This window comes from Nesoenas mayeri (assembly GCF_963082525.1).
Source record: "Nesoenas mayeri genome assembly, chromosome: 1".
Lineage (NCBI taxonomy): Eukaryota > Metazoa > Chordata > Aves > Columbiformes > Columbidae > Nesoenas > Nesoenas mayeri.
The window spans coordinates 72060608-72076351 of record NC_137541.1 but is presented as its reverse complement, the minus strand read 5'-3'; the positions used below and the strand labels follow the sequence as shown (position 1 = coordinate 72076351).

The window sequence follows — 15744 nt, the reverse complement described above, 5'->3', positions numbered from 1 at the left end:
ATGCTTACTTTCAGCTTTGAAAGCTGGGCTGCCCCACAATGCCTTGCACATAATGAGCAAATGCCTCAGTGCTTTTGAAATGCTTCTCCCTTCAAAAAATAAATAACATTTTGTTGTTATGTCAGCTCTTACTGGCACCAGAGGCCATAATGATTCTTTCAATAGCCCATAGAACTGATTTTGGGTTTTGTCTGACATGGCCTTCTATTAATATTGCTTTTGCTGTATGTTCTTGGGAAATATGGCCACATTCTCTTTAAATTGCGTAATATGGCAGCCTGTGCCAAGGCTGTACTCAAATGGATACTGGAAGAACAAGGCTTATGCTGAGTTTCTGTTTTGTTCTCCTCTCACTTGCACCAGAATCACTCCATTTACTGCAGCAGAGTTGTTCCTACTTTATTAACTTACTGATCTGTGGATGTAAGCCCAAGGTGGGGAGGCCCTCAAAGTGGAAAATACAAGATGTAAGAGCTTCCCAAAATGCTGCACAGATCTAAAGTGATGGCCATCCAGAAGAATATGTATTTTTTTATATGCCTTTGTTGTGTACTCCAGGTACGTGCTGGTGGAATATACAACTCATCAGCATTATCTTTGGACCACAAATCTGTCAGTAAAGTCCCTGGAGTTCAAATAGTTTTGAAAGTGGTGCCATTGACTAGCAACAGGGTGGCTCTCCTTCAGATAAAAAATTTGGGACACACAGTACAGTGACCAGCGGACTTGATGCCACTTCACAGTGGGAAATTCTTCTGCCACATTTTAAAAATCTGAGGCTGGCTTTTGCCCTCATTTGCACACTTACTATACCACTGGATGTCCTTTTCTCTTATTACTTAGGAACTCAGGGTGAAATTTGACCTTGGACAAAGAGCTGGAACAAAGACTATGTCACCATGATGATTAAGTGGGATTTTTGCATAAACGTGAATTTTATCCTTTGTGGGTTCCTGCCACGAGGGAAATCTGATCCACAAGCATTGGCTGAAAAGAAAATAAATGTTCAAAACTGCAGCTACAACGTGGGTACAAACTGTATGCACTATTAAAATTATTTCCAGAAAAAAAAGTTGCAATAGGTCTCTAATTTATCCTGTCTTCAGATTTTCTAAAGAAGGTATGATTTGCTGTAAAATAATTAATAGGTGATAATCATCTTGCTGTCAGACCCTCACAGAAGAAAGATTTTTTTATGATGAGAGCAACTATTTTAGGCCTTAACTATCTTAACTTCAGAAAAGCTGCCTGTACTGCATTAGAACTGAATGAGGCAGCTAACTTTCAGCTCCATTCCACTATCAAGAAAACTGCCTTTCAGAAATAAAGCCCAAAAGGAAAACATGGAAAAGACAACTCAGTACTTTACCTAAAGGTTTGTCTTAACAACATGTAGGCAGTAACAGAAGTGGGAAGTCATAGAAATATATTGCATATGGACAGAAAAACCTACTGAGAACAGACTTCAAGTCTCTGCCTCTAGCATTTCTTCACATTTGCTCTAGTTGAAGTATTTGCAATGTTCCTTATGCATGTGTTGTAGCAAAAGTAAATACATAGGAGTTGTCTTCACAAGAAGTAGCCAGCAAGTCCTATGCAGCTCTCCACAATGCAGGGAAAACGTATCCTTTCGCCTTTTGGGGGGCCTGAAGGGAGAGTAAGGGAGAAGGAGAGGATGTTAATGAGCCTTAAAGGACTGAAAGACATTCTTCAGGAACCTGTCTGCCTTTGTTTTTCTTCCAGAGCAGTCCTGTGCCTGAGCTCCTGGTCTTTCTTAACCTCACAAGTAAGTCTGGGCTTATAAACCTGAAACTCTCAGAGACAAGTTTGTTTAGCTCATTGCCAGGGTACTGACATGCACACAGCACAATCCCAGAAACCAGAAGTCATGGAGACTTCACATTTGTGTAGATATTTTGGTCATGGTTCTCATGCCTAGAGGTCTGGCTGGTTCCAATAGAATTCTTCCATGTAGAGTGGTACTCTAATAGTATCTGGGGCAGGTTGGGACAATGCTGTACAGGAGGGCAGTGAAGTTTTCAGAAGGAAAAAGCAAAAATATTAATCAGAATCAAGCAGACAGATGAACCTGGAGTTGCCAAAAGCCATCTGCCAGATAGTTGGCAGATAAAGGTGTTTTGCCAGCATGAAAGACATCTTTGGGAATCCAGTGAGGGTAAAATGACATGCAAAGGTTATAGGCTGAAGAAATCGGGCTTGCAACATTAACCAGTTCTGTAATGCATGGCGTCAGCATGCCTGCAGAAATTCCTTGGTCTATAGCTGGTCCCAGCTTTCTGTTGCTTGTGGTAACTTGGGAAGACTAGAGGGTTAGACTGTATTTTTGGGATTAGGAATCTCTCTGACAGTATTTCAATCCAAATTACAAAGTCTCATGCACTGAGAAAACACTTGGCACCATTCTACCTTTAGCATGCTATATTGCCAGGTACGCACAGTGCATTTTTTCCATTGCACAAAATGTGTTTGCCAGTCTAACTGTATAATTGCAGCTCATTTTGCTTAGCTTTTTAACACCTCCTTTGAAAGATTGTCTTCTGAGGGATTAGCCTTGTTCTTTGTTTAATATATAAGCATATCTGCATTTAATCTTACCTACTCACCTGAATATTTCATGTTGCTTTATACTCACTTGTTAGATTACGTTAGTAATGCAGCACGTTATAATTCCACACTGTCATCCTACGAATTCTGGATGCTGCCACCTTTCCTTATAATTATTTAAGTAATTACTTTATTTTCAACTTTTAAGGTGTGTTAGACATCTATTTCTCAGAACCTGCTTGCCACAGAAGGTTGAAAGAGGTGCCTAGATCCAAATACATTTAGATTCAAGGATATTCACAACCTGGATGCTCGGCCTGCACCAGGGCAAGGAGAGGGGTGGCCAGTCGCACATTTACCAAAGCTATGCAGTTTTAGACAGGGAATTTTAGTGTGGGTCTCTCAGAGAAATGATGGCCTTTATCTTCTAAAGCTACTGAGAAGTCATATCACAGTAACTTTACCATCTTTGTGTGACATCTTCAATACACGGAAATAGCCTGTATCAGGCAGGTAAGCCAAGTTTATTGTGATTATGACAGCCCAGCATACAAATATTCTTCATCTTTCTTGTTTCTGCTGAGTGACAGCATTAATTTTAAGTGACCCTGCAAATAGTCCATACTCCTCGGTGGTTCACCTGTCCTGTCTCTAAGCAAACACATCTCTGTGGGACAGTAAAGTTGAAGACCTGTTCTGAAGCCTCTCATAGATGACTGTTACAACAGTACTATGTAAAAGGAGTATCTAAAGATCTCAGCAGAGCTCTCCTCGGGCACAAGATACTGCACAAATGGAGACTGAGAGAGCAAACGTGCCCTGAAGCATATGCAGTCTTAGTTATAATACAAATAAGGTGCAAAAGCAGGGAAATTATGTATTTACTCCGCAGTCCAGTGACTGAACCAGGGAAAATCCTGTTCCCATAATAGCCAGTTTTATCGCAAAGGTCAATACAGCTCTGATGTAACCGGGATGGGAAGAGTGACCCAGAGTGTGTAGCCCTGACTGTATCAGCTAATGCAGGAGCATCAGTTACACAGGTTTATATTAATAGGAAAGCTGTGCTCGTCATCCCCTTGAAGGGTCTGCACCACAGAGCAGGCTGGTGTTCTCTGCTCGCGTAGCTGCTTCCCACACTACACAGACTAATAGACAAGACTTAGGGACTGTCTCCAGCAGCCCTAATCTTCAGCAATATAGGTACGAGTACTTTCTTGTAGGTATATGAAGTAGATGCGTTCCTTCTAACTGCTTCCCACAAGTGCAGAAAACCCCTGTTGTAAAGGACATGGAATTGTAAGGACATGGAAACATCAGCAGAACAGATGCAAAACATGCAGAGGATTTTTCTCTATATACATTTCCTAACCAGCCAGTAATATCTACTCACTGTTATAAATTATTTGCTGTATTGTGGTACTAGAATACATAACCGCTTGGAAGATTTATGCTGCTATTAATATGTACACACACTCTCTCTTACTAGTTATTCCAAATCGCTTTATAGCAAATAACTGAATTAACTCCGTCTATGTACCAGCAGATAATCCCTGAAATAAGCTTCTTAAGAACCGACTCTCATGTTGCTGGTGAATACATCCAGCTCTAAAGAAGATGAACAGTGAAAGGAGTACACAAAAGGAAAGTTGGACTATCACCATTTCCTTTAGAAGAAGCTAAATATGTATATGTGTACATATACATGCACACTCAAACATGCACTGCCAGAAACAGTGCCAGACAGTATTATATATAATCCTGGTTTTTAGACATTTATACTAATTACATCAACATTACTAAATGTCAGTTTTATGCTTTAAATATGTAATTGGATTACCAAAATATGTCCAGTGCATTAAAATGCATCAATCATCCTACTACCAGCTATTCTAGCTGCAGTCAGTTTTATTTTTTGAAAAGTCAGACACTAATTGCTTCTGGTTGTAAAAATGTCTACAGTGTCTCAGAGAGCCAAAGGTTACTGGGCAAGCACACCAAAGAAGATTACTTTATCAGATAGCATGTTTACAATATAAAAATTGGTTTTATAGAGGAGTCGGTTCTTTAAACTAGTTTTGGATGTAGTCTACTATAACTTCACTTTCTTCCCAGCTAGTGCACACAAAACACTGAGTCCCGGTGCCTTTTTCATTCTAAAAATTAAATTTAATTTCATCATTGCCTTTTTCATTCTAAAAATCCCATTTCATTACGATGTGATTTTAGCTTTACAGCTTTTCTAGCAGAATAAACGAGCTGCATCGTATGTCCCCCACCTCGCCCCGACTCACACACACCAACAGAGACAGAGCATGGACACCCTGTGCTCAGTTTGCTCATCCACTACATCTTTCCCCCGATAGGTTCGTCTTTATCCCTGAAGGACCAGCAACTCCGAGGCCGAGGAGTTGTTCCCACAGCCAAAAGATGATAGAGATCTCGGGCAAAATTAACGTAACCATTGACAGCGCATGAGAGCTCGCTAAATAGCAGCTTGGGAAGCATCCTCCCCTCCAGAGAGCGCGGGTAGCAGAAACAGACACCAGAAGATAATGCTCGAACAGGCTCTACTATGCTTTAATCTTCAAAAGCTACCATTAGTAAGCCAGAGAAGTATATTTACCCACAAGATAAACACCACAAGTTCGCTAGGCTACTATCCATTAAGCACTGAAATAACTCTTCTTTCTTTTAACCTTCCAACGGGAGCAAGGCGAAGCATCGCAGCGCGCCCGGCTCTCCCCGTCGCTGCTCCCCGCTTCTTGGGGGGCAAAGAGGGGGGCCACACAGCTGAGACACAGCAAGCCGGGCCGAGGGCGGCACGGAGGGAGGGCGGGGAGCCGGGGGACCCCGAGTAGCCTGTCCCCACCGGCGCCGGGTGCGCTTCTCTCTCTCCGGGAAGGCAACAGGCTCCGTGCCTCCGGAGTGATGGATGGAGGGAGGTGCGCCTTTGGTTTGGGGCTCTGCTTTGTTGGGTTTCACCTCCTGATCCCTTTCCCTTCTACTCTGCTGGATTGCAATAGCCACCTCGGCTCTGGCTCCGCGGGTCCAGCTCCCAGTGACCTGCCGCTGAGGGGATGAACTGGGGATGGCACAGGGAAAAGCGAGGGAGCATTATTTATCCCCAACAGTCTCTCATTGTCGCGGGGCAGCGCTCAAAAGATCCCCAAGCAGTTCGCTCTAAATAAAGCAGGCATTGCTTCCCTTGTATTTCCCCTCAGCAGTCGCCTTAGTATTATTATTATACTTCTATAGCTTTTGCTTTCGGACCTTATAATTATGTCACACAGCAAGGGAAACCGCTAGCATCCCAGCATCTGGTGTGCGGTTTAAAACTTTTGTTTCAAGATTTGAACTATTTATAGAAGGAAAACTTTGTAGGATAGTAATTTCCTACGGTTTTGAGAAAAATATGGCTACGCTTATATTAAAAGGGTGTATTTATTTATTTATTACCACTCCTTCCTCCTGTTAGGGAAAAAAAAAAAGATAGGACTGCAATTTTTTTACAAGCAATTGGTCACCTACCAACAGACGCATCTCTCCTGTGAACAGAAACAGACAGCTCTGGCTATTTGGTTTAATCAGTAGCATCCAACCGAATTAAACCTAACGTGCTTCCATAAATCTTTAAAAATCGGTAGCCAAGGCATGTGCATTTCATTAAGAATTAAGAATGTAGAAACAGGCGTTTAGTTTCTTTTTATGGGTGTGTTTATTCCTACTTTACTTCCACAGCGGTGGGTTATATTTTTCCATAGCCCACAGAAATTACACACACACACACACATAGAGGAACACACACACGTGCTTGTTATGTGCATGTGCTTCCTTGCATGCATACAGAGAAAAAAATAAGATCTATGGGTATAAAAATCCACACACAGCTCAGGGGTAGGAGCTCAAATTTTGCACCCGCCGGAGTGAAAAACATCTGAGCTCGGCACGGGGGTGGGAGAGAAGGGGAAATCCGCCCGGATCCCGCAGCTGAGGTGAATGCGAGGCCGGGGGTGCCGAGGCGGGTTTTCCCCATCACCGACCAGATCTCGCCCCCGCCGAGGTGAGCCCCTCTGCCGTGGCCCCTGGGCCGCCTGTCCCAGACCCGAATCGCCTGCTGCGCTTCCCGGAGCTCCCCCGGGCCCGATCCCCGAATCCCGGCAAGAAGGGAACACGCCGTGCCCCGGGGCTGTGAGGATGCTCAAGGCAGGGAGAAGGGGCCCGATTTGAGACCGGCTCCACCGGCCGGGGGACCGTCCGCCCCCAGCGCCCTTCTCTCCCCACAGCTGGCCCAAAGTGTGGTCAGGTCTCGCCCGGGGCGCAGAGAGCAGAAGCCTCTGACATCTCTCCGGCAGCTCCTCCGGGCTGCGGCGGGCAGCCCCGGCCGGGCCCGGCTCCCCTCAGCACCGCGGCTAGCCGGCTCCGGGAACCCCGGCCCGCCACCCCCGACCCCCTAAAGTGGCGCTCGGCGGGGACAGAGACCTGCCGGGGGACCTGCAGGAGCACGACGACGGACACTCTCTCCGCAGCCCGCACAGACTAGCCCAGCCGCTACTTTTCCACCGCAACGTTAGATACAGATATAGATATTAAAAAAAAAAAAAAAAAAAAAGAGACCGAAACTCCTTGCAGTCCCACCCACCGACTCTCATTTCCCCCACCCCTACCTCCACCCCCTTCCTCACAAGGAAAAGGTCCTGGAGCCAGCTCTAACTGCGGGACTGGAGATACCTCCGGAGCAAAAGCAGCCGGCTAGCAAGGGCCTCCACGGCCGGGGGCTGTCCCCGGGCTGGGCGCTCGCCGCCGGCTGCAGCAGCTCCCCGCTCCTCGGGATCTCCGCGCAGACACACACTTCCCCCGACGAGCGCGAAGAGATGCCCATCTCCGGTTTGGCAGGAGGAGGAGTCGGGGTCGGAGTCCCCAGGGGAGACGCCGGCCGCTCCGTGCCCCGTGCCCCGCCGCCCTCCAAGGTGCGCCGCCCTCGCTGAGGGCACGCCGAGCCCCGGCCCCGCCAACGGGACAGCCCCGGGAGTTACCTGGCGGTGCGCACCTTCCCCCGGCGGCGTCCAAGCAGCGGCGCCAGCACCACCGCCACCAGCACAGCACCACCGCCACCGCCACCACCGTCCTCACCACCACGCACTGCACGGAGCTGCCGCCCGTGCTGGCTTCTCCCGGCTCCCTCTGCTTGCTTTGCGCGTTACCCCCAAGGTAGCTGCTAGCGGGGTAATTTCAAACAGGATTTTGAAAAAAAAAAAATAAAAAATAAAAAAAAAATCTGGATCACTTACAGGTAACTCCCACTGGTAAGGATGAGGAAAATCTGAGGGTAATACACTGAGAGTAACACACTGCGAGATGAAAAAAGGATCATGGCTGAATCCCGTTTACACTCTTGGAGTTCGCTTCCTTGGTTATTCCTTTCTGGGCCCCCCTGGTCGTAATTCCCCACCCTTTTTGGTGTCAGCTGTGGCTTGAATCTGAGTTGGAATCCAGTCCCTTGGGCTTGGGGGGGCTTTGTCTGTTTGTTTGTTTGTTTGTTTGTATTGTTGTGTCTAGTATTCCCCTGGTGCTAATGCTGCTCCCTGGGCAGAGTATGTGCTGCTGCCGCTGTTCTCGCTGCTGCTGCTGCCTCTGGGCTCCTGCCTGTCATGTCTCAGTGGTTGGAAGTTGTTACAGTGGGTTCTCGTATTGGAATGAGAATGGTTTAAGGGATTTGGATGGCAGAAAGTGCCTCTCTCTCTCTCTCTCCCCCCCTCTCTCTGTAACTCTCCTGAGACTCGGGGCTGCCATTGGGCAGTCAGTCACTGCAATCCGCCTACTTTTTTCTCTCCCTCTCTCTCTCTCTTTTTTTCTTTTTTTTTTTTTTCTAAAGGGGAGGTTGACAATGGAGAGACACTGATCTCGCCCGGGCTGCAATGAATTCTCGCTCCCTGGCTGAGCCTTCTCCCCACGCTTCGCTCCGAGGGCGCTCCTCACCCACTTCATAGGGCATTTTCACAGCTCTCGCTCGGCGGGGTCCCGGTGTCTGCCGCGGCACCCTTTCAGCTCGCCCTGGAGAGACCTGAAGGAGTTGGCAGCTCCCAGCTCCGCTCCCAGTTAATTGCTATATTATAGGCGGCTGCCTCACTTCTCCCCGAAGACCACGGCCATCCCTCCAGCTTCGGCAGGGTTTTGGCTCTTGTTGTCCCCGATGTTGAAAATTAAGCTCCGGTTTCAGGGGATCTTTCAAAAAAAAAAAAACCAAAAAACAAAACAAACCCAAACAAACATATATGTTGTCGTAACCCGCCTGAGTGGGAAATAAAAACATGAACACTCGTAGCTTCCTGGCGAGATTGGATTTCGCGTGAGAGAAAGGGGAGGGAAAGGATTGGTGTGAAACAGCCGGTGTGGTGAGGCGAGCAGGGGGCGCAGCGCCTCGCCGGTGCCGCAGTCTCTGCCGGCGGCTCCCGGGACCCCGCACCTCTCGCCGCTCCCGCAGGAAGAACTGTGGTCTCCTCTCTTCCCTCTCCCCCTCTCCTTCTTGAGAAGATGCCAGTCAGAAGAGACGTTTTCCGGCAGGTTAGTTGCCTCTCCCCTGCCTTTCCCCAGATCCGGGTGGCTCCCGCCCCTCGGCACCGCCGCGCCCCGGGGCGAAGGGATGCTCGACTCTTCCCCGCTCCGGCGGGAGGGAGCCCTTCACCCCCTGTAGCTCAGCCGTGCAGGAGACAGTCGCTCTTCCTCTTTGCTACGTTGGGCGTTTGTCCTTATTTTCGGGGAGGGGGCTGAATAGTTGTTAGTCGTGGAAGAGGTGGTGTAAAGACGTGCGCTGTGGACGCCGGGGTTAGGGTTTGAAAACGAACCCCGAAAAAAGAAACGTGCGCGGCAGATAATTTAACACAACTGCAGCCGAAATGAGAAAGAACTGGACTCCGAAGTGTCCTCTGTCCGTAGAGTTTGTTGTAAACTTTCGTCTCAGGTTAATTGCCTAATGAGGGAAGGAGCTTTCTTGGCCAAGAGTTCTTCTCAACACTCTGGGAACACCTCCTCCAGTTAACCAGTCCCGGCACATGGGTGCAGCTGTCCCCGTGACACAACGAAATATTCCTCCACATGGAATGGGAATTGCAGAATTGATGTAAAACGTTGTCTGCCGCTGAATACCCGATAAAAATCTTCTCGAGGTTTGGTTTCATTTAACCACTTTCATCTACAACTTCAGTGCAGAAGCTGGTACCGTCAACGTCCTTTTGAGAAATGCTGATCTCGTTTAACAAGGGACAGAATCTTAAGCATCTCAACGATTATTTGCATCCCAAAATAATCTTATTTATAATTCTTTAAGTTTATAAATTCGTCGTATTTGTACTTATGTACGTATGGGGGGGGGGGTATGCATATATACAGACATATAGATGCGTATCTCTTGTAATCCCCGTTCTCCCTCTCAGACATGCAGGCTGTGGTTGGGGCAGCTGCGCTGAACGTGAACTAGGAGAAGGGGTAGCCACTTTTGATGTTTTATTTCTAACATTTGTTCGGCTTCGGATATATTTTTAAATGTGCATCTGCTTTTAAAGACGTGCCTGGGGAAAAGAAGAAAGAAGGAGAACAAGAAGAAGAAGAAAAAGAAAAGTGAATTGTAAAAATGAAAAGTAAAAGCTGGAGCTGGAAAATTTCGAACTGATGCTGGCAGTTTGACCCAGTCCAGCTGAAACGAAGACCGTTTACCAAGCTCTGCAATTTTCGGATCGAAGCTGATTTATCCACAGTTTAGCTGCGTAGGGGGAGGAAACTTGTATAAAATAAACCAAACGTGCCGTTTCTTGTCGGAAGTTAAATTTTATTCTAAAACCACGGGCTGTTTGTTACGTCGGAGAATTAATAATGATGAGTATGATTATAAGAATAACCCGTTACATTCCATCCAAAAGGTTTCTATACGCATGTCAGCCAGGGGTAGCAAGAAGTGCACTTGTTTTGTTGATTGAAGCCGAATATATTCCCTTCAACAAACTCGTGTGTCACTGGAGGAGAGGGTATTGTTGGGAACGCCTAATATGGGCATTTCAGCATCTGTCGTTCCTTCTTCCAAAAACACGTGTATTTTTGACAAAATAGAGGCAGAACGGCACCGAAAATGGCTGCCGACACCATCGTCGGGTAGGTGAAGCAGAGCAGGCATGAATAGAGTATTTATGTGTATATATATATATATATCTTTTTTCCCCCTTTTATCTGTCTATTCCCAGTTGCAGCTTCTTTCTTTCCTTAAATCTGCGGAGTGTCCGGCACAAGAGCACGTCGGAAGCCAGTAAGAACTTTGAAGGTCCGCCCGGTTAGGAACATACTGCCCTCCTTTCTGATCAGAACCGGGTATTTCTTGTAGCTCGTCGAGCTGCAAGTTTAGTGTCAGGGGAAAGAAGCGGAAGGAATTATGAGTTTCTTAAATTTCGCGGACATCTGGTTGGTGGGTATAACGAGGAGTGGCGGCGGTAGCGGCACAACGGAGAGTGTCCGTGGAGTGGCCGGGGAGAGTGTCGTTCCGCCGAGGGGATGGTGTCAGGTGGTCCCGATCCCGGCCCCGCAGCCGCCCTGTTCGGGGCTCCGAGCGTAAATCCCGCGGTTCTCCTCCCCGGGAGCCCGTGGCCTCGCCGGGACTCCTGGCGCTGCCACGTGGTGCCCGCCGTCGAGGCTGCGCCCCAGCTGCTGCCGGGCCGGGGGCACCGGGCAGGGCTGGCCCGGGTGCCCGGGCTCTCCGCCGCCGGACAGCCCCGGGGATGGGCAAGGGGAGTGGGATTTCGTTTGCTCCAAAAGCAGCAAAGCTAGCGTGAACTTCACCCTAGGGCGGGGAGCGGGGTCAGCTGGCCCGTCCCCGCCGTACGGTCCCCGGGAGTCCCGAAGGGGAGCAGCGTGCTCCAGCCTTCCCTGTCGGGGCCGGGGTGCCCGGAGCCCGCAGCCCTGTGCGCCCCCAGCTCGGATCGCCTTTGCTGCAGGGGCAAGGAGGAAGCGCCTCCGCAGCACCCCGAAAGGGTGCCGGCGCCTTTCGTTGTTCCCTTGGGCAGCGCCAGCTCCCACCGCCTCTATCCCTCGAACCTTGTCCTCCGACCCACGGGATGAGAGGAGCCCTCTCCGCTCCCCTTGGCGCTGCCTCGGCTGCCCCCCTGCTCTCCCTTCAGAAAAGATAAAGAGGAAAATAGTGGGGTTTTCCCCCAAAGCCCTGATCCCCGCGGCTCCGTTTTTCCAAAGGTCACATCCCTCATCCCCAGAGCATCCGCTGTAATCTGCATCTGCGGTACAGCTGTGATTTTTAACTTCCGATGTATTTATTAATTAAACTGGAACCGAGTTCTCTGCGATCTTCACAGGAAACGTTTCTGTTTCAATCCTGCTGCTAGCCGGGCTCAATATTTGATGTGATTTATTTTCGCGAGGGGTTACATTGAGTCAGCAGGTTTGCAGTCCCTTTACGCTTGGGTGCCCGGCCGGAAACGTCATCGACAGAAATATCAAGGGATGCTTCACCTCACGCCTCCGGCAAACTCGGGGGTAGGAAATAGAAACGGGAACAATGGGAATTCCCTGAGGGAACACAGCCTGAGCCATATCTCGCTCTCTCCTCCTGGCTGGACATAGCGGCTTCTTTACGGTATCCTGCAGTGTCACCTCATGGGACACCCCCCGCTCCGTCCAACCGCTGAGTGAATACTTATGTATTTATTGCGTAATTTTCTCTCCCGTCGGTCTCATGTTTGCCACTGAAAATGGAGCTTTTAGCACGTTCTATTAAGACATGAACACGTGCTCCGCAGAAAAGAAAGAAAGAAATAAAAAAGTCTGCCAAGTCTAACCTCTTTGCTATCGCAGCCACAATGGCTCTCTCCCTGACGCTGCAAAATAAACCTAATGCACTGGAAGACAAACTACGTTTTATCTCCCTTCATCTCTCTCCCTTTTCTATGCAAAAAGCTCACTAGAAAAGGTATCATTACACTCAAAGGATATGGTTTCAACAAAATGGTAGTTCCAGTGGTTGATGAAAGAGGAAATAATTGCATCTCACATGCCTAGTCTAGAAGTAGCCCTGGATCTCATAGCAAATTTCTCTCCTATTGTTCAGAGAAAGTGAAGTGTCCTCATCGCTTTACAGGCATGGTGATGGATCTGATGGGGTTTCTGTAAGGGCTTTTACTGATCTGCTGTCCACTCAGTTTTACTTCTCAGGCTCAGTCCAACAGCTTTCTTGTGATTTCTGCTTTGAATCCCCTTCTAAAACAGCCACAATCGATTTCGAAAAGAGATCTGCCTTCCAGACTGTAACATGTGCCCAGGCTTCTGTTCCTTTTAAAAATAAAACCGCAGCGAAAGCGAACACCAATATCATTACCCTTATTTTGCAAAGCATTTTCTTTGAGTTCGTCTGCCTCTCTGTGAGGGATGTGTTGTACGAAGTCCTCCAGCTATTGAAGTAGTGCCCCCGTCATAGCTTCATTTATGTATGCACAGCCTCACCAAATTCACTTCTCATCCAAACCCCTGTCAATCTGAGCCTGCAGGACGACAGAGCCCATCGCTGCCGACCATAGCTACGACAAAGGTCGGCGCAGGTATTTAGCCCTGCAGAGGTTAGAGCACGGGTAACTACTTCATGTCTCCAGCAGGCACGATTTAGGGCTATCCCCGGGCATGTTCGCCGGCCAGGACAGGGAGCGGTGAGGAAGGCATCTCCCGTGCCCCCTCCGCGTCCGCGCATCCTCCGCGGGTCGCCCGCGGAACAGGGCCGCGCTCCGCCAGCCCCCCCCGCAGCGGCACCTGTGGCTGTGGGGGCGGGTTGAGAGCCGTGCCAAAATTAAATAAATAAATAAATAAATAAACAGGCGTGCATACACAGGGATGGAACCCGGTTGGTGACCCTCCGGAAGGTGGCCCGTGGCTTTTGACGGCGCCCTGCAAACGAGGCAGCCCTTGCTGCCCGCAGCTAGGGAAGGAGCGGGCAAGGGGAGTTCCCGGTGGGTGGGCACCGACCCTGCTTGGGCAACCGTTGCTTCTCTTCTTATCCCCGAGGAACCTGATTTAATTCTTGCCCCCTCTCCCGGAGTAACCTTAATCCTCGCCTCTGGCGTGCTCCCTTTCGCATATTCCCTCCTTTCCCCCGCCAGCCCCCTCCTCTCCACCGCTGCTCGGACTGCTGACAGCGGAGACGGGGCTGTCCCCGCCGCGCACTCTGCCCGAAGCAGCGCCCGCGGCTGTGGCGGCGGGGCGGGCGGGAGAGGCGGCGACGCGGCCGAGCTGTTGTGGCCCCAGCAGGTCCCGGCAGCCGGGCGGGCAGGGCCGGGCAGCTGCCCGCTTGTCGCTGAGCCTCTGCTCTCCCGCTGTGCTCCAGGAATGGGTGCTGCGCCGCGCAGCGCTGCCGGCTGGCCTGCTTGTCCCTCTGAGGAGTTATCCCCGCTCTCCCGCCTTTGGGGGCTGCTCTTTGGCTCCCCTCGTCTTGCCCGCATTGATTTCAAGGTGAGAAGCGAGCCTTTCTGGATTGCAACTCACCTTATGCATTCTTGATCATTAAAAAAAAAAATCCCGCAGCTATGAAAAGACAGAATCTTTAAAGAGTTTGTAGCTCGACAGGTAAGGACTCGGCTGGGACTCAGGAATGTGGAAATTCAACTCAAGTCAGCCTCCTGCGACGAGCAATATTAATAAAGCCATACAGGTACGGGGTGGGGAAAGGAAGAGGGAGAGAGGGGAAAACTTGGCAACTGAAAGAACGGAGTGATCTCGATCGCGGTGATCAAACACCGAGGAGCAAACAGCGGGCCTCCCTGGAGCCCCCGCTGCCAGCCGGCCTGCGGGCCCCCGGGCTGGTCCCGTCGGCGGAGCCCGCTCAGCTTCCCGGGCGCTTCAGCGCGGAGGTAGCCGGACCAGTTGTCAAGATAATTTCAACACGTCCGTGTGACGGATAGAAACGCAAATTGTGTCTAGGCCTGCATAAAACAAATCCCTGAGTGCAGGTTCCGAGCAGGGATTCCCCTCCTCCCGCCCCTTTCGCCTTTTTAATACTTAAGCTCTGCTCTATTGTCCCAGCAGCAGCGGCTGAGTTAACTCTGTCAGGCTGCTTTTTTTTCTTGCCTTTTTTTTTTTTTTTTTTTTCCTGAGGGTACACTACGCCAGAGATAATATTTAAGTTCGCTTAAGCAGTACAAAATAAAAGGACCCGTCATCACCCGCGACCGGCTCCCTCCAGGCTCGGGGCTGCTGGAGCTCCCCGTAGCTGAGCGGCCCCGCAGCCTCGGGACCCGGGAGAAACCCACGGGCGCTTTGTGGGGGCTGCCACCGCTTGGACACCCGCGGGAGGGGGGACGACAGAGAGAAATAATCACCTCTTTCTTTCCTTTTTTTTTTTTTTTTTTTTTTCTTTGCAACATTTTGTTCACAACTCTGTAACAGCGTGACCCAAAAGCCAAGGAGATTTGTCGTGCACAAGGACTTACCCTAATTTGACATAGATGACTCCAAAGCATAGAAACACGTAGAAAATCCACTTCCGAAAGTTTCTGTGCATGATCTAGGGAATGGACTGAGCCATAAAAATTGCACAAAAAGTCGAACTGATCTTGTCGGTTAAATCCCAGTCAAGAGCATTGCTGAAGCTACCCAGGAGCAAAGCCGGCCGAACTGTAAAAAATCAACACCGTGCAGGTAAGCAGCTCTTCCCAGAGCCATGGTGACCGAAAGCGGCTACGATATTAAAGCTAAGAGGGAGGAAAAAAATAGAGAGAGAGAGCTGCTCAAAACGGTAAAACAAAAACCCAAGACAGACAGTCTGAGGGAGAAAATGAGCAAGCACTGATCTTGATCAACTGCCTCATAGAGCCCTGAAGTTCAATGTGTTTTTACTTGTTCTGACTTCCCCAGGTAACACTACGTATCTTGCAATCTGTGGCTCCAGGTAGGAGGATCTCTCTCTCTCTCTCTCTCTCACTCTCTCTCTCTCTCTCTCTCTCATGCTCTTCCCTCCTCCCCGTATGTGTCAGGATCCAATACATATCTTATCTGTCTCTGTGCATGTTCGTGTGCGAGTTATGCGTGTCTTTGTGTTCCAGAAGGCATGTCCTTAAGTCGGAGTGTTGGGGGAAACACATGAAACGTATCCAATAAGGGAAATAAAGGATTCGTCCTCTCAAACCGAAGCATTTTTTCATT

At 49.3% G+C, this 15744-nt stretch overlaps 1 protein-coding gene across 2 annotated transcripts in view; it reads right to left on the bottom strand.

Moving 5' to 3' along the window:
- The window catches only part of WNT7B (Wnt family member 7B), a gene marked incomplete at its 3' end in the record, with an annotated part of 94025 nt that extends 78834 nt beyond the window's left edge, over positions 1-15191 (bottom strand). The window contains exon 1 of one of the 2 annotated variants that reach the window (XM_080350499.1): positions 15033-15191. In XM_080350499.1, coding sequence (XP_080206625.1) covers positions 15033-15103 — 71 coding nt within the window. In that variant the 5' untranslated portion in view covers positions 15104-15191. Of the gene's footprint in view, positions 1-7856; positions 8070-15032 lie in introns of those variants that run through there. The other variant, XM_080350498.1, reaches the window with a different exon arrangement.
- Positions 15192-15744: the final 553 nt, after the last annotated feature.